At 60.2% G+C, this 22,270-nt stretch overlaps 1 protein-coding gene across 1 annotated transcript; it reads right to left on the reverse strand.

The window, feature by feature from the left end:
- Positions 1 to 6,647: 6,647 nt before the first annotated feature.
- TGM2 (transglutaminase 2) lies at positions 6,648 to 20,926 on the reverse strand. Its single transcript, XM_059827183.1, has 13 exons — positions 20,886 to 20,926; positions 18,400 to 18,579; positions 16,238 to 16,480; positions 14,875 to 14,993; positions 13,921 to 14,049; positions 13,011 to 13,191; positions 11,982 to 12,117; positions 11,750 to 11,853; positions 11,389 to 11,628; positions 10,934 to 11,206; positions 8,246 to 8,406; positions 7,863 to 7,999; positions 6,648 to 7,539 (listed from the first exon to the last, which is right to left on the reverse strand). The coding sequence occupies exons 1-13, from the start codon at positions 20,893 to 20,895 to the stop codon at positions 7,383 to 7,385; spliced, it is 2,070 nt and encodes a 689-aa protein (XP_059683166.1). The 5' UTR covers positions 20,896 to 20,926; the 3' UTR covers positions 6,648 to 7,382.
- Positions 20,927 to 22,270: the final 1,344 nt, after the last annotated feature.

Raw genomic sequence — 22,270 nt, forward strand, 5'->3', positions numbered from 1 at the left:
ACAGCAGTATATTCTGAAATGTCTCATAGATATCTATTTTTGAATAAAGAGGGTGTCGTTGAATAGCAGTGGTTTTACTTTTTTTTTCCATGATGCAGGTGTTGCTCTGGCACACCGTGGGTTTTGTTTTGGGGTTTTTTCCCTCTAAAATCAGAGGCAGTGACTGCTGAACGGTGCTTACATTAGAGTTTGTAGATGTAGAGTATCATTTGAGTTTGTAAAGTTAGTCACACTTTCTGACAGCTGATAAACCAAATCAATATGCAGCTTTCTCAGGTCATTACTGCAACGAACAAAAATAAAAGATGTTCCCCTGCACTAACCTCTGATTTGAGGGGCACAAGATGCAGAAGACTAGCTTCTTAATTCATAAATTAATTTAGGTTGTCTGGAGGACATGTAAATAATTACTCTTAAAAAAAGATGCAAACAAATGCCAAACCTGGAAGCCAGGAAACTGGCTTTCCTGGACAAGCAACAGGAGCTGCTGTTCCGGTAGGACTTGTGATGCTGCGTAATTGAAGCCTGCCTGCTTTAGAGGGGGGTCTTCACATCTTACTGGGTGTAAATTCTCTTAGGGGTTGGGGGCAGGCTTAGGGGTTCTTCACTCCAATTAACTACTCTGCAATGGTCTCTTTGGGCAAACTTAGTCATTGTTTCATATGCCTTGGAGAGCATCTGTAAAAGCTGCTTACGTTTTTATACCAATTTACAAATCTTCCATTAAAGGGACTATATTTAGTGCTACTTTCATAAAAGATTTGCAGAAGTTTGATATGCAGCTTTCTGTGAGTAGGAGGGAGTCTGATGTGATTCCTTCTAGTGAAAAGCCACCTTTGTATTGTGTTTGTAGGAACTAGAGCGAGGTTTTCAAAGGCATAAAATGCGGTTAAGTACAGGATGTCCTTTCTTGCCTTTGAGAATCTTTTTTTTTTTTTTTAAGAGCTGAAACAAATGCCTCCAAAAATATTTGACTGTTATGCAGCTTTTGATGCAGTTAACTATTTCAGTGCACTGGTGCGTGTTCCCTTCACTCACCAGTTATTGCTTTATAACGAACTAACGTTGGCTTACGCGCCTGTAGAAGGTGAGAACTCTATCCTAGCTGGCTAACGTGCCAGTCTGTAAGATCATGGGTTATAACGGTGATGAGAAAGCAAGGCTGGCATAGCCTCAGAGCGGCGGAGGCTTTCTGTGGAGGCGGTGAGCAGTTGTGCTGCCCAGCGCCCGACATCTCGCCCCAGAGCGAGATTGCTGTGGGCTTAGTCCAGTTATTTACTCGGACCAAGTGTTTAGAACTGACCAGGAAACGTATCAACTTTATGTATGTTTATCTTTAAGATTAGATAGAAAAAGTATAAAATGCATCTCATGCCATTTGGGGGAGAAAAAAAAAAAAGACCTTGTAAACATTTGAATGAAACGTCACCGTAGACACTACGATGGTCTGTTAGCAGAGGGAGGCTGGGATGAGTGTTTGCCGGTGATTTCACGTGCTGTTGGGGAAGTGCCACCGGTATCAGCTGCCTTTTTCCTGTGTGAACTTTCGCTATGGTTTGTAAGGTTGGGGCCCACCAAGTCTTCTAGGGCTAGTTGTATTTTGGAGATTTTTGGATCAAGAAGCAAGGAAAATGAGCCAGAAGAACTGGGAAGCTTTGGAAGCCTTGGCGGTTTGGTATTGCTGCCATACCAAGATAAAGGATTTTGCATGAGCACTGAAAGTATTATTTTTGTACAGTCTTAGAAAACAAATTCTCGTCTCCATAGGCAAGTAAAATGAGGCTGAAGTTTCAATCAGTGGTTTATAAAGCAGAAGGATAAAAATGTTCCTGTTAAAATATGGCAAGTGAAGAGTCTCCGACTGAATGCTTCATGGTACAGGAAATTCCAGGGGTGGTTTCACAGCGCAGGAGGCGGTTTGATGGAGGATGGGGAAGGTTGGGGGTGGAGGGAGCTGGCTCGGTGGAGCCGCACCTGATTTGGAAAGGAAGACTCAACGTTTGAGGTTTTACATACCTGCAGGCTTGGATTTCGCGGCTTTATGCTTGCTGCCGGAGGATCTAGGACGTGCAGGGGAGGGCCTCCGTGCCAGTCAGTGCACCGAGCCCGCGGGGCGGCTTGGCAGGGTGTCCAGCTCAGGGCTTCTCTATGAAGTCCGAGAAGCACATAAGCTTTTTTAAGGGATTACACAGTGAAAAGCAAGGTCTTGCGGAAAGAGGATTGAAAGGAAATGGTTGTGAATTGCAATGTAAATGCCTTTCTGTCTTCTAGAGAGCTGCTGCAGCCTTTCCCTTCTCCTTCCCCTCTTTTTCCACTTGCAGGAATTGTGTGAAAAGTCTGCTGGAAGGCCACAGTAGGTAGAAAATTGTTTCTTTATTTGTATTTTCAGTCGGGGCTTCACATGGCACCATTTAGCAAGAAGTTCAATAAAGGCTAATACCCTACCAAGCCTCCGCATATGCTGGAGCAGATGAAACTTCATGGTTATGCTGGTCCAGGATGCAGGAGGCTTTTAATGCAGGAGCGTCCGAGGCCCTTACAGAGGGATCAGCGCTCCTGGCCGTAAAATGCCCTGCGCAGGTAGGCAGTGCAGCGACGTGAAGGGTGGGAGACGAGGCATGGAGGTGGGCTTCACCTGGGAAGAGAGTGGCAGCACTGGGAATATGCCCCAAATCCGTGCTTGGCATCCCCTCATTCTTGTTACTAAACTGCCCGGCTTCTGCCACATGAGCCAATGAAGCAGCCGTTCCAGTGAGATGATGGGACATCTGCCACTCTAATTGCCACAGCAGATGACAATCGTCTACTCTGCTGCCGTTGTCAAATACAGGGTTTGAGCTATTTTTTGTGTAGTCCTGGGAATGGAGGCTAAAGCCTGTATTAATATAGGACACCCAGTTGTGTTCTCCCTGCATCTGCCTCGTGTATTTTTTGGCACAGAGTTAACTATGAAACATTTTTCTTCACCTAAACCAGTTTAAATGTCTTTCCACAGTTTTTCTGATGCTCTGGGGCGAGGGAAACTTAATATTTGTCTTGGGAGATTGAGTAGCTTCAGACAGGTCTTCTGTTTTGTTTCGATCAGCCACACTGCCAGCAGCAGTGGGGAAACACAGAATCTCCTCTCGGCTTCCTGATGGCTGTGTTGCTGTGGCTGTTCTGGGTTTTGTGGAGGAACCTGGCGGCGAAGCGCTGCAGATAGCCCTGCCCGGACGTGGCAGCAAGCTGCTGGGGCTGCTTCTCTTCCATCCCCGAGCAGGTAGGGAGCCAGCCGGGGTGCGGGCAGGGAGGCTCTGGGGACCAGCCGGCGTGGGTTCCAGCGGTGCAGCCCTGGGAGGGAGGTGTCTAAGGTAAAGGAGCGCTTTGGGCACAGAGATGCCCACCGAGCACCCAGCAGCCCGAGGGGCAGGTGTTGTGCAGCCCCACCGAGCCTGGACCCTTGCAAGTGGCTGCAAAGACACGTTGCTTTCTCGAGTTTTCCTCCCCTCGGGGATCTGATGTGGTCAAGCTTCGTTCTGCTGCTGAAATGAATCAGTGTGAGAGCTAATAATGAATCATAAGCAGATTTAGGGTCTTGTCTTTTATTTCTGGGAAGAGACAAGCGGCTGACTGAAAGCACGCCCGCCTGGCTGGCTGTCGCCAGTCTCCTTACTGGTTTGTCTGTGTGTGTCCAGCCGGGGAGGACGGGGACCTGCCCTGCGGAGCGGAGGAGACTGGGACCGAAACCGTGGGGTTGGGCTGGTGGGCTGCTCCCTCCTGGGGGCTGCGTAACGGGTTCAGGCAGGCACAGAAAGGCTGTTTGAGTTGTAACTCTACTTGTATGGCCATGCAAAAAGAAGCATCTCTCCATGGTGTCTCCTCACCTCCCGTGGTCTTGGAAAAGGGGGATGGCTTCCCGCAGGAGCTCTGGCCATCTGGGTTTTATTACGTGCTTTTCTCTTGCTGCTTGCTGGTGCCTCAGGTGTCCTGTTGGTTCAGCGAGCGTAAAAACTCGTCTGTGTTTGTGGAGAAGGAGGGAGAGCTTTGGAGAGGCGGTGGGATTTGAAAATCCCACAGAATTGTACCTGTGCGCACTCTGATTTATGGTAGTTTGTTCTAGTCTCGATCCATCAATGAAGGTAAGTTAAAGGTCCTCAAGTCTAAAATGAGTTTACAGTCACTTCTTGGCAAGTCAGCATCTCTGGCAAGCTGAGATGTATTAATAACCTCTCCTCTACATGTAAACGGTCTCACATTGCTTTGATGCTTGGGCTAATGCTGAATTACAAATTCTCCACTGCAATGGATGCTGTAAATATTTAATTTATAACTTATCAGTTGCATGGCAAGAGTGCCAAAGAGTCTCATGGACGTAGCACAGTACAGCATTTGGGGGTCCAGGGGTGTGTGCAAGGAAGCGGTCCCCAAGCTACGGCAGCCGACGGTGCCTGTTCAATCCGGGGAAAGGCCCCATGGCGGCTGCAGGACCGGTCACGTTGTTCTCACACTCCTTAAAGGACTAGTGTGTGGGGCAAACACCTGTGGGCTTGAAGGAGGTGCCTGAAGTAATTCGTTAGGCTCTGCAAACAGTCTGGAAAGGGGTGGTGGTTGCTGGGGGTAAGGGGAGAGAAACCAGCCCCAAACAGAGCCAAACCCCAGAGCCGAACCGTACACGCAGCGTTTGGAGTCTCTTAGGAGCTCGTTTCTCGTCAAAGCAGCCTTGCTCTGCCAAGCCTCAGATGGATGCGAGTGACCTTCAGAAATAGCTGTGCTAATGTTTATTTTATCAGGACCCAGCTTCGAACCAGAGGAGCTGCCGGTTATTTTTAAACCAGGCACTGAGCAGCTTGAAGCCTGGCTCAGCAGAGCTGCGTGTAACAAATGCTCTTTAAAGTAAGGCTGTGCATCATCGCTGGCTCTGAGGAATGTTCCTGACAAGGGAAGGCAGCGCTGGGTTCCTGCTGTTAACTCCTTCGGGCACCGCTGCTCCTTTGGGGCCGTCTGTGCTCCTGGGACTTGTGTCTCAGGGGTTGATGCTGCCAGAGCTGGGGACCGGCGTGGTCCCCACCGCTCGCCCTCCCAGCTGCAGGAGGAGGAGAGAATCCCCATCCCTGTCTCTCCCGGAGCTCCTGTCCTGTTCGCACACCGTGGGGTGGGCACTCTCAGTTTCTGTCCTTCAGGAGAGCTGCTTACGGCAGCTCCTCAGCCCTCCTGTGGGCCAGACCCTTCCTCCCCTCCGGCATCCCCACTGCAGCCCCACAGCAGTCCCAGCCGCCCAGCTGCGTTCTCTGGTTGTGTTCGAGAAAAGCGGAACGGAGAGCTGTGGTGGTTAAATCTCCACAAGGTAAGGGGAGGAGGATCGCGTGGCCATGCTGGAGGGTTGTCTTGGAAGACTTTTGCCAGCGAAATAACCTGCTGCCACGCTCGAAGCCGGAACCTGGCAGCGCCCGTCCCAGCCCCTCTCCTGGAGCAGGAGCCAAGGCTGCTGCCTGCCCCGGGCGGGATGGAGCACGGGCAGCTCCTGCCACTCCTCCCTCGGGGTGAGCAGAGCCGGGGCGCTGCGACGCCTGGCCGTGGACCCTCTGCCAGGCTCGGGAGAGGCGAGCAGCTGTGTCTAGGGCACTGCACGTGGAGATTTTATCTGTCTTAAAGAGAAAGCGAAGCTGGAGGAGGGGTTGTCCTGGGTAGGAATTGCTCCCGGCTCCCCATCCACCCTGGATCATGGCCGGGACGGGAGACCCGGACAGCCGCTGGCAGTGTCGGGGTGACTGGGACCAGCCAGGCACCAGTTCACTGAGCGGGGTCCCCTTGTGCTACAGACTGTCCCCCAGTTCGGGCGGGCGGTACCTGGGACGGGTGCGTCCCCTCTGCCTGGGGCTGCTGCGGACGTGGGAACCCTTGGCTGCAGCAGGAGACCACCACTTCTGTAGTGGTTTTTCTGGTGTTTGTTTAACAGCAACAGAGGCTCCCACGATGTTTGTGAGGAGAAAGCGGGAGGGTTGTGTTCTGGCGTGGGAAGCGCTTATTTTCAGCAGTGCCTTGACCCCTGTTCCAGGCTTGAGACAAATCCGCACCCTCCTCCTGCATCCCTGCGCTCAGCCACCCCTTTTCCCATGCTCCCAGGTTGGGTTTCTTGTGGCCCTCCACAGCCATGCTTCGGCTGCCCCCAACGAGAGCCTGGGTGTGCAAAATCCATTCATTTAATATCCCGTACGGGTTTTCTCTCATCTCCTTAGTGCAGTCGCAGCACCGGGCCATTCCTGCTAGGGGAGAAACGCACCGGGAACGCATGGCATCTGCATTAGCCTCTCGGGCTGCGCTGCCTTGGAGGCTGAGCGCAGGTTTACCCGGTGCCGCGGGTGCTGCTGAGTTGCGCTGTGGGACCGGGAGAGCCGTGGGGGTCACCACTCTTTCAGGGTACAACCCCTGAGCCGCAGAGCACCCCAAGAATGCCCGGCTGTGCCGGCACTGCAGCTCGGGGCAGAGGGAGGTGGCTGAAGCTGAGTGGATGGTGTGGCTTTAGTGCAGCAAAGCACTGGTGGCCACAGCAATAAACCCACAGCTTCGGTGCTGGGCTGGGGGTGAACTCGCCCCCCACCCGCTCGGATGTTGGGTGAGGAGCTGCCGGGTGCCTCCGTTTGGAGAGGATGCTCAGGAAGAGCTGGGTCTGGCTTTAAAAGTGAAAAATAGTTTTTATTCAGTGCTTGCATAGTTAATTCCTGTCAAGGTAATGTCCCATCCCTCACTGCACAGCGTTTGCAGCGACAGGAACGGTTATTAAAGCAAATACCCTGCTTTACCTATGCAGTAGATTATATGCAGTATGTATTTATATAGCTATAAATAGATCTGTTATATATGTATATAGCATATAAACAGCTTTGTGCTCACAGTATACAATCTTTTCTCTACTGAAATGCATTCAGAGAACTGCAATGGCACGCGTGAGCCTGGCTGAGGTGCAATCAGTGCTGGAGAAGGTTGTTCTGCTGTTTGGTTTATGAAATCTGCTCTGCGGCCCGGGGCTGTCAGCGCTGCGGAAAGAGGAGGGGGCTGGCCGCTGCCCGGCTGTGCTGGGCTCGGGGGTCCCTGCTGCCCCCAGGCTGGGGGACAGGCAGGTCGGGGACGTTTCCACCCCACGGGGTGAGGGAAAGGCGGCGAAGCGAATGCCACCGGCCCCTCTCTCCTGTCCCTGCTCCCCTCGCTTCTCTCCCCGCAGCACTGAGCACTCCTGGGGAGGAGCGCAGCACCGCGGCCGCCGCGTTGGGGTTGGGTTGGGCTTCGGCAGTCGCCCTTCCGCACGTTGCTGGGACTGTCTGGGGCTGAAGCGAGTGGGGGGCCAGCGAGCCCCCGAGCGGGAGGGGAGGCAGGGTCTCTGCGGCGGGGGGGGCCGCGGCGGCCGCTCACTTGGGCTGGGGTGCGATGATGACGTTGCGGTAACCCTTCACCCCTGTCAGCTTGTCGCTCTCGAAGTCCACCATCAGCTTGCGCAGCCCCGCCTGGCACGGCACGAAATCCAGCCGGAACTTGGCCTCCGCCTGCGGCTCCACGGGCTCCTCGCTGGGGGAGAGCAGGGGGTCAGCGGGGCGGCCCCTCTCCCTCCCAGCAACCTGTCACCCTCCACGTGGTGCCGCAGGACGGCACTGCGACCCTGGGAAGCGGGGACCCCCCAGGCCCTGGCCAAGTCCCCTCCCCAGCAAGTCCTGGGGCAGAAGCGTTCGGAGTCCCCGTGCCCCCCAGGAACCAGCGCAGCCCCAGCTCCCCCTGCGCCCATAGCAGGGCCAGGCCATGGGGCCATCCCCCCTGGGGGCCTCCGGGCACAAAAATCCGCCCCTGCCCTGTTCCCAACAGCCTGGCCAGGTGAAGGGAGGAAAAGCTCTTACAGCTCCTTGATCCGCTGCCCGTCGGTGAGGCCGGTGCCCTCCACCACGAACACGCAGTTCTTCAGGGGGGCTGCGAGGGGGTTCACCAGGCTGACCTCCGCCACCAGCTTCCGATTCTGCATCGGCTCCCCTAAAACCTGCAAGCAGGCAGGGTTGGACCCCAGCACTGCCCTGCTTGGGGGCTGCGGTGCTCCCCCAGCTCCTCGGGGATGCAGCCCCACTCAGCAATGCAGGACCTGCTGCCCAAGCCCCGCTGTGGCGGGGCTGCCCCAGCCCCAGGGCTCAGCTCACTGGGACCGACCCTCCAGCGTGATTGCAGCAACCCCCTGTGAACGGGGGTGTCCCCCCCAAACCCCCCTGGGACAGAGCAGCTGAGCCCTTACCCTGATCTTGATCTCTGGATTCTGGACGTAGACATCCCTGGTGGCCACAATGACATTGCTGGTCTGGTACTCGGTCAGGAGAGCCACCACCTTGATGATGTTGTCCTGGGTCAGGCTCTCCCCGTACTTCTTGTACAGGATGCGCAGGGACACTCTCTTCTCTGGAAGGGGAAGCAGAGCAGGGTCAGAGCTCGCCCCTCACCAACCCAGCGCCCGCGGCCCTGCGCTGGCACCCAGCTGGTCTGGGCTCCCCGGGAGCTTCTCCAGGCACCTTGCAAGGATGGGAAAGTCTTGGGGGAGCTGGGGGCCCCCCCAGCACTGGGAAGGGGTACCGCAGGGTGGGCAGGCAGCACAAGCTGCTGGCTGGAGCACCCGCAAGCAAGCCTGTGCTGGGGGGATGTCTTGCCTAATTGCTTCCCCAAGAAAATGGGTTATATTTAGCTGTCACCAACCCCCAGACCGCCAGCATTTCCCGAACAAGCCGCAGATGCCTGCAGCCGGTTGCCATGTGCCCGGCTGGGTCCTCGGGGTGCTGGGTGCCGGTGCGGCTCCTGCCCGCGCAGGGAAGCAGGGCTGCGAGCGCCCGGCTCGGGGCGGTGGGGAGGGACCTCGCAGCCTGGCCAGGGCTCCGGCACCAGGTGCCAGAAGTGACGTCCAGGGCCTGGGGAGGGGAAGGAGCTATGTGCCAGGGCAGGACCCCGGGGACACGCCTGCACCGGGGCCCTGGAGGGGCTTCGCCCGCCCTTTGCAGCCGGTGGCGGGAGGCAGCTGCCTGCGCTCAGCTCTGAGCGTTGTTTATCCCAAAGCCCTTTGGGGACTGGGCTGTCTTGTGCTGCGGGGGGAAGGAGGCTGAAGGCAACCAGCTGCAGGGCTGTTGTGAGGAAGGACCCCGGAGAGGCCGTGACTGCTGGAAGCAAAGCCCTGCGCTCCCGGGGCAGGACCCGAAGTGCTGGAGCATCGCCTGACAGGAGAGGGATGGGCCCGGCCCCACTCCGCGGAGCTCCCCATGCCAGCACAGAGTGCAGGGGTTCCCGAAAGGCTGCAATCTGGGGAGTCCTGTGGTCTGTATTCTCAGCCAGGAGCCGGTCCTGCTCTCCCCGTCTGGCCCCACAGAAGGCTCCAGAGCAGCTCTGCAGGCGCCGGTACCTGCCCATGCCGACACCGCTGGGAGAGTTTGCCAGCGTGAGCAAAGGCAGTGTCCCGCTTCCCTTCACAGCAGCGAGAGCGGGCACACTCATTATTCCCTTAATGCAGCTCAATAAATAGCAGAGCGCCGAGTGCTGCATTTGTTACGGGCCCCATTAGGAGAGCAGATCTTGGCGTAGATTAAAAATTAGGCAGTTCCAGGACAGCAGATGTATTACGTTTCCAAGCCCTGAAGGGTCTGTGGAAAACTGACATAAATCAAAACTCTTGTTTAATTAGCAGGTGGTAATGCTAATTTGTAACAAAGGCAAACGAAGGTTCGCCGGGCCGGTGCCAGGACAGCTCTGTGGCGAAAAACGCTGTGAGATGCCGTGTCTGCCCAAGGAGGAGCCACTGAGAGCTTCAGCGCTGCAGTGACCAGCCTCGCCGACAAAACCCAACACCGCCTGCTTCCCCCCCAGCCTGGGACCGTGCTATCGGAGCTGACCCGGCGTCAGTCCCGCTCTCCCTGCCTGTGGGAAAATCCTGCCGGGGATACCAGCCTAGGCCAGCTCCAGCTTGAGAAGCAGAGGCGTATGGAAGAGCAAGAGAGGGATGCAGACGAGTGCTGCAGAGCACCCTGGGATGAGAGCCCTGCGATGCGCACAGCTTGCTCCCTCGGCATGACAGATGCAACAGCAGTAACTTTCGTCCTCTCTAAATGCGTTTCCAGCCCCCTGCCTGAGCAGTGTTCCTTATCCTTTCATCAGAGATTAAAAATCCACAGTGGTAGATAAATAAGGACGAAGCCCAGAAGGAGGCATCGCTCACCGAGCAGCCTTGTGACAGAGCTGCAGCTCGCACGAGCCCGGCCAGCCTGGGCTTTGCCTGCTGAGGCGGTCACCGGTGAACGGGGGTGACACGGCATGGGGCTGGCGGATGGATAAACACCCCGGCACTAGCTCTGGGTCCTGGCTGTCCCTGCTGCCCAGCCCCAGGCCATGCTTTAACGCTGCCATTACTCCATGGTATTAAACAGAAACCACCCAATGCCGCCCTATGCCAGCCCGGAGCATGCCGACCTGACGAACCGGCGGCGGTGGTACAAGTGGAGGGGATACCATCACCCCTGCGGTGCCGGCAGTGCTCGCACCAAGCTGGAGAAGCAAGGACGGGGAAGGCTGAAAGCAAAACCCGTCCCTTGACTCGCACCATGTTTTCAGGGAAGTTCACGCTGCCCCCCAGGTCCTGAGCGGGGCTGTGGGGCTCTGTGCGAGTCTGCATCCCTTCCCGCTGCTCCCGGCTCCCTGTGCCGACCCCCTGACGGGACGTGCCCAGCTCTGACTGTGGCTCAGCGTTGTGTGTGCCGAACGGGCGGCTGTGACCAGGGTTTCCTCTCCGGAAACCTCTCAGTGCTCTGCCGGGGGCACCCATCCCCGGCTGCCGCACTGGCACTCTGGCCTCACCGCAGACCCCAGAGATGCAGCTGAACACGAGAAAATCGTTGACCTGACCCCAGCCCTCACCAAAGCATCCTCTCCTCACTGCCAGCGGGTCTCTTACCTTCCCGGGGCGCGAGGGTGACATTCAGCAGGTCCTTCATGCCGCACTGGGGCCCAACGGTGCCGTTGTAGCTGGCGGTTCGAGCACACAGCATGAGCCTGCAGACTCGCTCCGTGTCCGTGTTGTTGTGGATGACGGCAAAGACGTCGAAGTCGTAGCCGTTGTTTGCACCCTCCGACAGCTTGATCTTGAGGTGCAGCCCCTCGTCCTCCTCCCTGAGAGAGCTCTTCTCGTGCTCTACCTTCACAAACACTTCTTTCTCCTTCTCAGACCCTGTGGTGCATGAGAAAAAAGGTGGTTCCCAGGGGGGTACGGGGAGGGCATGGTCCGGGCTGCTTTGCCCTGATCCCTGGAGCCCTCCTGGTGCAGTTGCTGCATTAATTAATTCTTCTCTCACTCTGTTTCCCAACAGCCGACCCCCCCGGGGCATTTCTGCCCCCACTGCAACCCCATACCCTCCGGGTACTTGTAGGTGTGGGTGATGTCCTCCCTGCTGTCCCTGCCCACGCTTTTGGTGCTGATGTTCTTCCCCACAACTGACGAGTGGGTGCTCTTCTTCCACAACCCACTGTGCTGCACCACCCAGTACACCACGTCGGCGTTCACCTCCGCGAAGACGAAGGGGATGTCATACTTCAGCTGCATGTCGCCCTCCTTGATGGCTCTGACGGGGGCTGGCCCGCAGCAGAACACCCCTGCAGGGAGCGGAGCTGCCGTCACCGCCCTGGGTTTGGCAAGACACGGTCGCGGCGGGAGGGAGACCGTGCCGTGCCGGGGTGTGGGCAGGATGGAGCACCCACTCTGTGCACGCCGTACCTTCGCTCTTCTCCTGGGGTGTCGGGTCCAGTGCCTGCCACCCATCGTAGCCGGGTGACAGGTCTGGACGGGCCATCCAGGACTCCACCCAGCAGTGGAAGTTCCTGCAAGGGAAGCCAGGACGTAGGGGCTTCAGCCTCCCCCAGCGCCTGCCAGGCTTCGGGGAAGGGCTGGGGAAGGGGCAAACACTGCCCCGGGGGTGGGCAGGCGGGGGTCCCGCCGTGCCGCTCACCAGATCATGTCCCTGGAGCGCCGGTTCTCGTCCCCCGTCTCGTTAAGGTAGCGGTCGATGACCAGGTTGCCGTTGGTGTCATGGGCTGAGTTGTAGTTGGTCACCACCCGGCTGGGGATCCCCAGGCACCGCATGACTGCGGAGAGGCACAACAGGGTGAGACGGGGGCCCGGCACCGGGGGTCTCGGGTTTGCACAGCTCCCGTCCCATGGTGCCCCAGGTTCCTGCCCTTCCCTTTCCCCTCAAAGGGGTGCCTGGGGACAGATCCCCAGGATGAGCCGGTTCCTGCAGTCACCATGGGACTCGGCGTGCCGCTGGCGAGATGGGTGGCACGCGGCACTGAGTCTGCCGGGTTTTGATATTGCAGTAGAAAAAAGGCACAAAAGCAGCTGTGAGTGCTTTTGAGGGAGTGCACGGGCAGCAGCGTGCTGCAACCTCTTATTTAATCTCACAGCTGCCTTTTACTGTGAGCGGAGCTCCCTGGTGAACAGGGAGGTAGTTATAATACTTCAAAGGAAGGCCATAAACTTCCGTGAGTCACAGAAAATCCACTTTAGTTTTCTGCTATTTCTCTCCTCTAAAAGGGATCTCCTATATCTGTGATATATAAATGCACATGCACACTCATGCAACCCTGCAAGTGCAGCGTTTTTTCTCAGGGCGAAACTGTGCAAGTGCTGTGTGTGCTCCTCAACAGAAGCGAGCCTGGAATTTTTCTTCTCTTTTGCCCCAGCTCGACTGCCTTGGTGGCAGTGAAATTATTTTGATCTCAGCGGATTCGTGACTTTATTGCAAACTTGACCTTAAAGTCACTTTCCTTCTCCTGTGCCCTGCATCCAGCCCCTCCCTCTCTGCCTGGCCGGGGAGGCAGCGCTAATTGAAAAGCCAGAGCCCTTTTCTGTCATTTTTTCCCTCCATTTCCTGACAAACTAGACTAACAGAGAGCATAATCGCTAAGCAATCATTGCGGGCTGATTGTAATCAGTCCCAGTGGTTAGGGAAGGGGAGACAGGAGCCGTCTGCTCTCACCGGTACATGCCACGGCAGCGAAGACCCAGCACTGGCCGTACTTGACTGGCTGACACCCAAACTTCTTCCACCTCTTGAGAATATCCACACTCCCGATCCAGGCCATCGGGCTCATCCCATCTTCGTAATGGTTGTCCCACCGCCCCGCCAGCACCCCCCGGTCCTCGTCGTTACAATTTACCTGCGGCACGACAAGAGGGGGCCAAGAGGGGCTGCGATGGAGGGACGGCCAGGCACGGAGGGGCAGGAGCAGGCTGGTGAGGGAGGGAAAGCACCTTCCCCCAGCTCACACGTGCTGTCACCCCCATTAGCCATCCCGGAGCCGTGCAAGAGCGTGCTGGGATGCAGGCGGGTGCGAAGAGCGCGCTGGGATGCAGGCATCCATGTGCATCCCAGCACGCTCTTGCACTGTGACTGCCTGCATCCTGGCATGCTGGGGATGCGCAGGTGGGGGAACGGGTGGATGGAGAGGCTGTAATTGGGATGTGCTAACTGGGGATGGATTTTAGAAACACATCCTCCTGCCTGGGATTTTGGGTACCATTATCACCTGCAGCAGCCAGCGAGGAGCAAAGGCTGCTTCTGGGATGGTGCGTCCCCACCTCTGCTATTTCCCTCCTCTTAAAAACATCTTTTTTATATATATATATATATGTGTATGTATATGTGTGTGTGATACAAGAGCAATAGCAGGAAAGGTTGTAAAGAGGATGTGAAACACCTCGGGGAAGGAAACCGGTGTTAACTGGGCAGGGGAATGGTAAATGCCACCTCTCTGTCACAGCTATAGTTCCAAGCTGTAGCTGGGGGGACAGCAGAGGGGTGCTTGCACCCCAGGGGACATGGGGTGCTGGGGAGCCTGGGGACACCCTGCTGGGTGCGCTGGCAGCCGGAGCTCCACGGGACTCACCATGGCGCTCACCACCCTGCCGATGTACACAGGGTCGTTGCGGCGGGAGCAATCCTGGTTCTGGTCCCTCAGGAATTTGGGGTTTGTGTCCAGCAGCTTGAGGCAGATGGACAAGATGTCGTCCTCGAACTGGTGCAGAGGGGGGAGAAAAGGTGTGTGAGGTCCCCGCGGTGCACGGGGGCTCTCCCGCCTCCGTCCTCCCTCCCTGGCTCACCATGATGCCCCTGCAAGCGGGGCTGCTGGGTGACTTTCCCCGGTTTGTGCCACAACAGGGGCTGGCACTGCGGCCGGTGGAGGCTCAGCCTGCGAAGCCGGAGGGCGAGCTCCCGCCCTCGCACCGGGGCCGGATCCTGCTTCCTGCAGCCGCCGCTGCACAGGGCTCAGGCATGGACCTGACCTCCGGGGAAAACCACCTATTTCCCATCACCGGGAGAGTCACAGCCCTTCCCCAAATTGAGGCGCGGATCCTGCGGGAGCCATGGGCGCCCCTGCTCCCGCCAGCCCCACGGCTCCTCCGAGACAGCCCAGACTCGAGGAGGGCGGCCGGGCTCCCCCAGTGCCGGGGGCCCAGCGCGGCTGTCGGGGGGCTGCAGCTCAGGGCGTGAGTGTTGCCTTATCGGTGCGGCCAGCACCGCACCGGGGAGCATGTTACCGGCTGCCGGCTCCCGGCGCAGTGTGGCCGCCCCGATTAGGAGCGTTGGGCCCCGGGGCCCCCAGGAGCCGTGCAGGAACGCTCCCCTCGCTCTGCCACACTTCAGAGTCAGCGTGTTCCCCTCTCAGAAATGAGACCTCGGCTGTTTGTCCCACGGCTGCCTGGCGGGGCCGGATCCTCCCCGAGGTGCCGGCTGCGTTTGCAGTGCGTGTTCGGGGGGACACACGTGGCCCCAGCCCCTGCGCTGCCAGGGCTGCGTGGGCTGGGCTCAGCCGGGGTCCCGGGGTCCGCGGCCCGCTCACCTGGCCGAAGTTCCAGGGGGTGGAGGTGATGTAGTCACAGGTGCCCTGGTAGATGAGCCCTTGCTGGGACAGCACATACTCGCAGCGCTCGTCCTCGTCTCGGAGGAAAACCGTGTCCTCTGCGGGGAGAGTGAGAGATGGGGACGGGGACCGGGCTCTGCCCCGCGCCCCCCAGCCCTGCTCAGAGCTCCCCCCGTCCCCGGGGACGTGCCGGGCGGCGACCGGGGACGGCTCTGGTGGGGAATGAGGCATCAGGGCCTGGAACTGCTCCTGTCTGAAAAAGCTGCTGGATAATTTCAACCCAGTTTGATTTGAGCTAATGGGAAAATTTCAGCAGGCTTGTGGTTTTCTTTTCCATTCTTTCTCCTTTCTCTCTCTCTTTCCTCCCTTTTGTTTGATGGAGTTGGGTCTTTTCCCAGGAGGGGAAACCTCCCTGGTGGGAGAAGCAAGCAGTGGGAACCGGGAGCGCTGGCTGAGATAGCAGCTGAAGCCATTTTGCTTGCACAGCAGTTGCTGCTGGAAAAATCACTGTTTACTGGAAATGTTTTCAGAAAAAAGCCCAACACGTACATCCCCAGCACCAGTGCTCGGCACAGCGCTGGGTGAGCAAAGCTTCCTAGAGCCCCTTATCTCAGCAGAGCCGGAACCGCGCGTTTGGGATTCAGGAAACCATCCCTTTCAGCCCAGGTCTGGCCGGGTGGAGCGGGGCAGCTCCCGGCTGCTCCTCGGGGCAGAGGAAGGACATGGAGAGATGAAAATCCCGGCTGTTGTTTGCCCGGTGTCATTAAACCCTGCAGCACGATCCTCCCTTCTGTGTCAGGCTGCCCAAATTTCACCGGGACAGTGACACCCCTGGGAGCACCCAGGGCTCGTCCCTGCGCCCGCAGTAGGGTGCCTGGACTGGGGGGGGGTGGGTGGGGCTGGGCCGGGCCAGGCCAGGTTGGGGCAATTAATTAGAGCCAATTAGGGGCTTTTCCTCTGCCCACTTCCTGGCCAGGAGCTGCTGCTGGGGGCTGCCCAGGGCTTCACGCCAGCGCTGCAGAGGTGAGCTCCTGTGGGGCATCGCACGGTGGGGGCAGCCCGGATAGGGCATTGGGTGTTTGGGGTGCTGGCAAAGGGTCTCTGTGTGTTCTGGGGTGGGGGACGATGCTCGTGGCCCCGACCTGCTGCAGGGACCGTGTGGAGGTGGAAGTGAAGTGGGGATTTGTGCTTACATCCGAGCTCAGCCCTGGGCAGGGCTTGGGGCGCCCAGGGTCCGCAATGGGGTGAAACACAGAGGCGTGTGCTGGCCTGGCAGAGCTGGGGGGTGGCTCGTGCTCCCCTTACCTGGGAAACCTTGGTCTTGGGAAGGTGGAAGCCTCACCTGGGTGCCAGGCGTTGAAGAGCAGAACGAAGTCCCCGATGTGGCAGCTGGTGCCCTGGTAGCCGGTGGAGGTCTCCAGTGTCAGGCTGTAGCGGCCGACGCAGGCGCTGGAGGGGGAGCAGAGCGAGACAGACAGGGAGCCCCCGTCCTGCTGCTGGATCACGGCGCTCCAGCCCGATTCCTCTGGGAAGTTGGTCACAGCGAAGTGGGACCTGGTTCCTGACGTCTCGACGGGGCAGGGCCCTGCCAAGAAGGAGCATGTCGGCTCTCCGGGGGCCCTGGGAGCCCCACGCCGCGGGGCTGTGCCAAGGGGAGCTGCCCCACGCTGCTCCCGTGCCCTCTGCCCTGCGGCGGCTGCCCTGACCTCGGCTCTTGCAACCCAGGAGTGTTCGCTGTTTGGCTTGTCGGGTATCGGGGGCGCAGGGCAGCCCAGCCGTGGGAAGCTCGGTCATGTCTCTTGCTCTTTGGGAAGGGGCAGGATGGAGGGACTCACCCTGTGGGTGCCCCAGGGCCAGGAGAGAGGAGGGGGTGCTTACCCCACTGCCCACCCCAGGGCCATGTCTCTTCCCCTCAGCTGCACCCACTCTTGCCTCCCCTTGGAGCGGAGTTGCCACGTCCCTGTGCCCGCGCAGCCTGGTCCTGCCGCAGCGTGGGGGCCCCGGCAGAGCCCGGCTGCCAACGCCGGAGCCCTCGCTGCCGGGGTGCTTTCAGTGGGAGCCCTGCTATGTGTGTACAGCCTCAGGCGTTGCTGCAAACATCCCACAATTAGCAATTACATCAGTGGCCGCAGCGCTCGAGCCGAGGACAGCGTGATCCCTGCCAGCCCCTCTGAGCGCGAGGCTGCGTCCAAGCCACCTGCGCCGAGCCAGCTCCAAACACCGCTCCTCCGGGGTGGGTGACGCCCAGCCCCGGCCGAGCGCAGCTCTGCGGGGATGCCGGTGCCTGCACAGGGCTAGCCAGCAGCCGGGGCAGCGGTGCCGCTGCGGTCCGCTCCCCCAGCCGAGAGCACGGCATCGGGCTGGTCCCCTGCCAGCCTTCGCCCGCAGCGTGGGCAGGATGCCAGGCGAGTCACCAAAAATACTCATGAACTCATGAGAGTGACACAGTTTCTCCTCTCTGTCCTTTCAGGGAGGCCGGGCTGAGCTAACCCTGCCCTTTTGGCAAGGGCCAGCCTAGTGCTGCCATGGGGGTGGGCAGCCACGGGAGCCTGCCACCGCCTCCTCCCTGCCTGCACAACCCCGGCATCCCCCCGGGGCCCCAGGCGCCTGAGCAGGGCTCTTCAAACACGGCTGCTTTAAAAATAGGGCTCTATTTCTGCACGGAGCCATTCCCTGTTCCCTTTCTTTCCTGCGGGAGGTGGCTCGTGGCCTTGGTGGCCTCGCTGTCTGGGGTGGCAGGTCTGGTGGCCCGTGCCCTGGCTGCACCTCACCAGCCCCGGTGAGGGACGTGCTGGGGCCGTCTCCGGCGGGACGCGCGGCCGTGTGCCTTTGCGAGAGCTGAAGCACCTTTGCCCCTTTTTCTGCAAGCGCTGGAGCTGCCCTGGGATCGGGGGAGCTGCCAGCTTAGGGTGAAGCCGGGCGGTGCTGGGTTCGTGTTTGTCACCCCACGGTGGGATCGGAGCTTTTGGGGCGTTTTACGTTGCGAGGAAACCCGGGTGCAGTTTCACTTTGAGTTCTGGCCTGGTTGGCTCAGCAGGACGCTGCAGCCCCAAAATAACTCTTGCCCAAGAGCTTCCTCTCCCTTTGCTCCGAGCTGGCGGGGGCCAAGCCCCTGCGCGGCGGCTGCGCCTGGCTCCAGCCACGGAAGCGATGTCCCCGCGGGCTCTCGCCAGGACTACAGCAACAGTGGGGGAAACCCCCCGCACGGAGCCACAGGGACCTGTCAGAGGCTGCGCCCGGCTCCCGTGTACTGGCTCCGGCACTGCTCGGGGGGGGGGACATGCAGTGGGGCTGTGCGCTGGGGAGGCTCAATGGGAACGTTCCCATTCTCCAGGGTTTGTGTTTCCTGAGCAAACCCTGCTCCAGGGATGTCTGAGGGACTGCATGAGATGGGGCAGGTGCCTCAGCGCAGTGCCCGCGTGAGCATGGGGGGAGCCCTCGGGCAGGGGGCAGCTTGCCCTGCGGCAGGTGCTCGTGCATGGCGCAGGGCACGGTGGCACTCACCCGTCTTGACGTTGAAGGCGAGTTTGTCCACCCCCTCCTCATAGCCTCTGCCCGAGAAGTGGAGGGTGATGGTGAAGGGCTGCCCCCGTCGCACCACCAGCTGCTGGCAGCCCATCTCCGCCGTCCGGTGCTCCCGGCCGTTGCGCTCGCACTGTAGGTCCCATGTCTCCAGCACCAGATCTGCGAAGGCAGCAGCAGTAACGGCTCTCCCCTCCGCCTCACGCTCCCGGCCCCGGGGCACAGTGGTGCCCCACACACACAGCCCCGTGTTCAGGCTGGAAGGGATTGCTGTTACCCCCACCCTGAGCCCTGGGTTTTTGGACCTTGGCACCGGGGTTTGGCAGCCTCCTCTGCCCAGGCAGCCCTGTCCTCCCCCAGTGTGCCCGGCACAGCCTTGGGCGCTGCGTCCGTGTCAGGCTCGGAGCATCCCTCCTGGAGGGCTCTGCAGGCTGGGCTCACGTCGCGCGCTGCGAGCCCGCCAGGGCAGAGGTCCTGCAGCCAGCCGGCGGCCAAGCTCACAGCGAAGTGCTGCCCTCCCAACCGAACTGAGACGTATTTCTTGTGCCGTGGTGCTGCCTTCCACGGTATCACTGTGGAGGAGGGGCACCATGTGCTGCCAGAGCCGTGCCACGTCCACGGCTCATGGCATCCAGTGCTGGAACAAAGCCCAGCGTTTAACTCCGCTTTCTGGGAGGTGTGGGGCTCTTCGGCAGGGTTTGCTGTCTGTATTCCCCACCCCAAACAAGCGCCGCTGAGCCTGGAGAATGCCAGGGATGGTTCTGTGCCTCAGCCAGGCTGAGGACAGCTCTCCGGCAGCTTTACTGCTCCACCACTGCTGACAAATTGGAGAGACCGACCATAAATCCGGTGACAAAGAGGGTGTCTGATTCCCTGGCCTCAGGCGCTCTGCTCTGCCTCCCAGCCCAGGCAGGGCTGCGTGCCGGAGCAGCCGGCGGCCGTGTCCCCACCACCCCAGGCACTGTGTTGGAGCGCTGCGATATCATTCATCATTGCTCAAGGCCAGTGACCCGTGAACGCTCTGCCGTCAGATGGGTTAGTTGCCAGAATAAGCAAAAGTGTTTAGTGCAGGAGAGCACGCAGCGAGCTCAGCGCCAGTCAGGGACTGGGGCAGCTTGGAGGGGCGATGCTTGGCTCACTGCCCCTGTGCCATGGCTCTCGCGGGCTGTGCCCTTCCCGGTGCTAGCAGTGGCAGTCACCGAGCCCTCCTTGTGCTGGTGCCATATGGAAACGGCTGACCCTGAGCTTGCCGTTCCCAGAGCTAAACGGAAACCACATTCCTGGCTCTGTGGGCATCCCGGGGAGGCAGTCAGGCTCATCACCAGTCCTCACAGCACTGCAAGAGCTGCTGTGGACAGCTGGAACTGCCCATAAATAAGGGCAAAGTCCCTCCAGCCAGTCCATGGGGACCCTGGAGCACAGAAATGACTTTTCCCTTGCCACCTCTCCCTTTGTAAGCAGAAGCACGGCTCCGTGCTACAGCACACGAACCATGAGTGCAAACCTTGCTGACACTGAGCCAAACGTGTTACAAATATGCGTGTTAAGAGAGCAGGACTGGGGCTCCTCCTTGTCCCGGTCACCCAGGGTTATCCTCCTCAGTGGATTTAGCAAAAAGCAGATTTTTCAAAGCGCAGATGTCTCTTCCCGAACTGACCAGTGCCAAGAGACGGGCAGGGAGGGGGCCGCGGTGCTGGCAGGGTGTGCAGATGGCAGCGGGGTCCCGGGCACGGTGCTGCCCGAGGTGTAGTGGCTCAGCTTCGTGCTGGGAGCTGGTGGTGCCTGTGTCAGCGCTGCCCCCCCCCGTGCCCGACCCCAGGGATCCGCGCTGGCATCGCTGCTGCGGTGCCGGGAGCCCGGTGAGCCGGGAGAGCCCGCAGCGCTGCTGGGCACCGGGGCAGAGCGATGCCGCCTCACCCGGAGGGCTGCGCGCCCATCGGTATCGCGCAGCCCCGTTTCCCGGGACTTCGGAGACAGCTCGGTGGGTGGTGGGGGTGTCTTTGCCCCCTCACACGAGCTCTGAAGAGCCGCCCGCGTGGAGGGGCTTCTGAGGGCCAGGAGCATCACTTCTGACTGAGCCTCCAGAAATCCTCCTTAAACCGGGGCGGGATGCAGGCGCACGCGTTCCCAGCCCGGCTGTCGACGCTCTTCTCCGCCAGCACCGACAGCTCTCAACAGCCCCGAACTTCGCTCCGCACATGCCGGCCTCGCCCGGCCGGTGGCGAGCCCCGCCACGGCGGAGGGAGGGCAGGGAGCGGCCCCTGCCCGAAAGCTGCTGCCCTCGCTGCCCTCCGGTTCAGCCTCTGCCGTCCCCTCCCGCCCCCCCCCCGGGCCGGCACGGCGGCCCCCGGCTCCGGGGCCGCTCGCGGGGACGCCGGTGGGCAGCGAAGCGCTGGAGGCGCCGCCCCGCCCCGGCAGCGCGGTGCCCCCGGGCAGGTGCCGGGACGGGGGTCGTCCCGCGGGCTTACCTCCGGCCATGGCGCCCTGCACGGGGTCCGGGTCCCGGTCCTCAGCGCCCGCCGCCCGGCCCCGCCGCCCGCTCCATTTATACCGCGCCCGCCGCCGCCGCGCACACCCCCGCGGCCGGGATGGCGGAGGGAAGGAAAGGGAAAACAGAGTTTCCAGGAAACGGCGTGGGTTTGGTCCCACCTATTCAAAACAACCACCCAAAGTAAAGAGGCTGAAGCGGGGGTTCAGCTCCCCCTCGCCGCCGGCCCCCGGGGCCGCCCCCGGGCAGGGCTGGAAACGCGGCCGGTTCGGGGGGGGGGGGGGGGCGAGGGGGGCTGGGCACTTCGCACCGAGGTGCCAGAAACTTGGGGAATGTTTTCTCCTTATAAAGTTCCCTTCCCCCGTGCCTTATCTCCATAGCCGGCCGTTTCTGGCACGGGGTAGGGCTGCTCGGGATTGCAGGGCCAGTCCCCCTTCCCGTAAACCCGTCCCGGAGAGACGTGGTGCCCAGAAGGGAAACGTGCTGGGAACCTTGCTGTCTGCACCAGGGCACAGTGCCACGGGAAGGGGGGCACGGAGCGGGGACCCCGCTTGCCCTGGCAGCCCTTGCCCCACGCCCTCTCGTGCCCGGGGGTCTCTGGGCCCATGGGGCTGCCAGCGGGGCTGCCTGGCCTGTCCCTCCCTGCGCACCCCCAGGGTGACCCAACGCCCTTGGGCTGCCTAGCAGGAGCGGAGGGCAGAGACCCCCACGCTGCCATGGGGTCTTGGGGTTCGGGATGCGTTCCGTTTGCTCTGGGTAACGTGCGACAAACAGCCCGTAACGGCAGCGTCTGCCGCAGAGCAATCCGAAACAGACTTTTCTCGCTTGGCGCAGAAGCAGGAGCAGTTCCTTGCTGTGGGGGGTGTTGGTGTCTTTGGGGAGTGCAGGGCCAGGCAAGCCGGGGCGCCCGGCGCTGCTCAGGCTGCAGGGACTGCCACAATTTCTGTCTGGTCTTCGAGCCAAGCACAGAGCAGGAACAACTGACGGCGTCTGTCCCTGCTCTGGCACTTCTGTCAGAAGTGGCAGGAGCTGAGTGCCCGGCTGTCTCCCAGGCTTGTCCGTGGGCCCTGCGGGACAGGGCAGGGGGACCTGCCGGCAGCTCGCCCAGCTGAGCTGAGAGGTGAGGTGATGTGCCCAGGGCCATGCGGGAAATCGGAGTCAGAGCAGGAGCAGGGACCCAGTTCCCAGCTCCGCGCCATGGGGCTGGCTCGGGCTGTCTTCCTCAGGATGGGGCCAGCATTCGGGGCTGAGCCAGTGCACCGGGGCTCGGGGTCCAGATGCCGGCAGCACTGCCAGGGAGGGCAGTTTGTTTCCGGCTTTAGTGCCCACTTTGTTCACCACCACGTATCGCAGAAGCATCTGTCT

The sequence above is a fragment of the Gavia stellata genome, chromosome 20, assembly GCF_030936135.1.
Source record: "Gavia stellata isolate bGavSte3 chromosome 20, bGavSte3.hap2, whole genome shotgun sequence".
Classification (NCBI taxonomy): Eukaryota; Metazoa; Chordata; class Aves; order Gaviiformes; family Gaviidae; genus Gavia; species Gavia stellata.

Coding starts and splice junctions, on each gene's coding strand:
- TGM2 (XM_059827183.1), bottom strand. Junction 16,481..18,399: donor CGCCTTCAACGTCAAGACGG/GTGAGTGCCACC, acceptor CCTTCTTGGCAG/GGCCCTGCCCCGTCGAGACG. Junction 14,050..14,874: donor CCCCCTGGAACTTCGGCCAG/GTGAGCGGGCCG, acceptor CCTCTGCACCAG/TTCGAGGACGACATCTTGTC.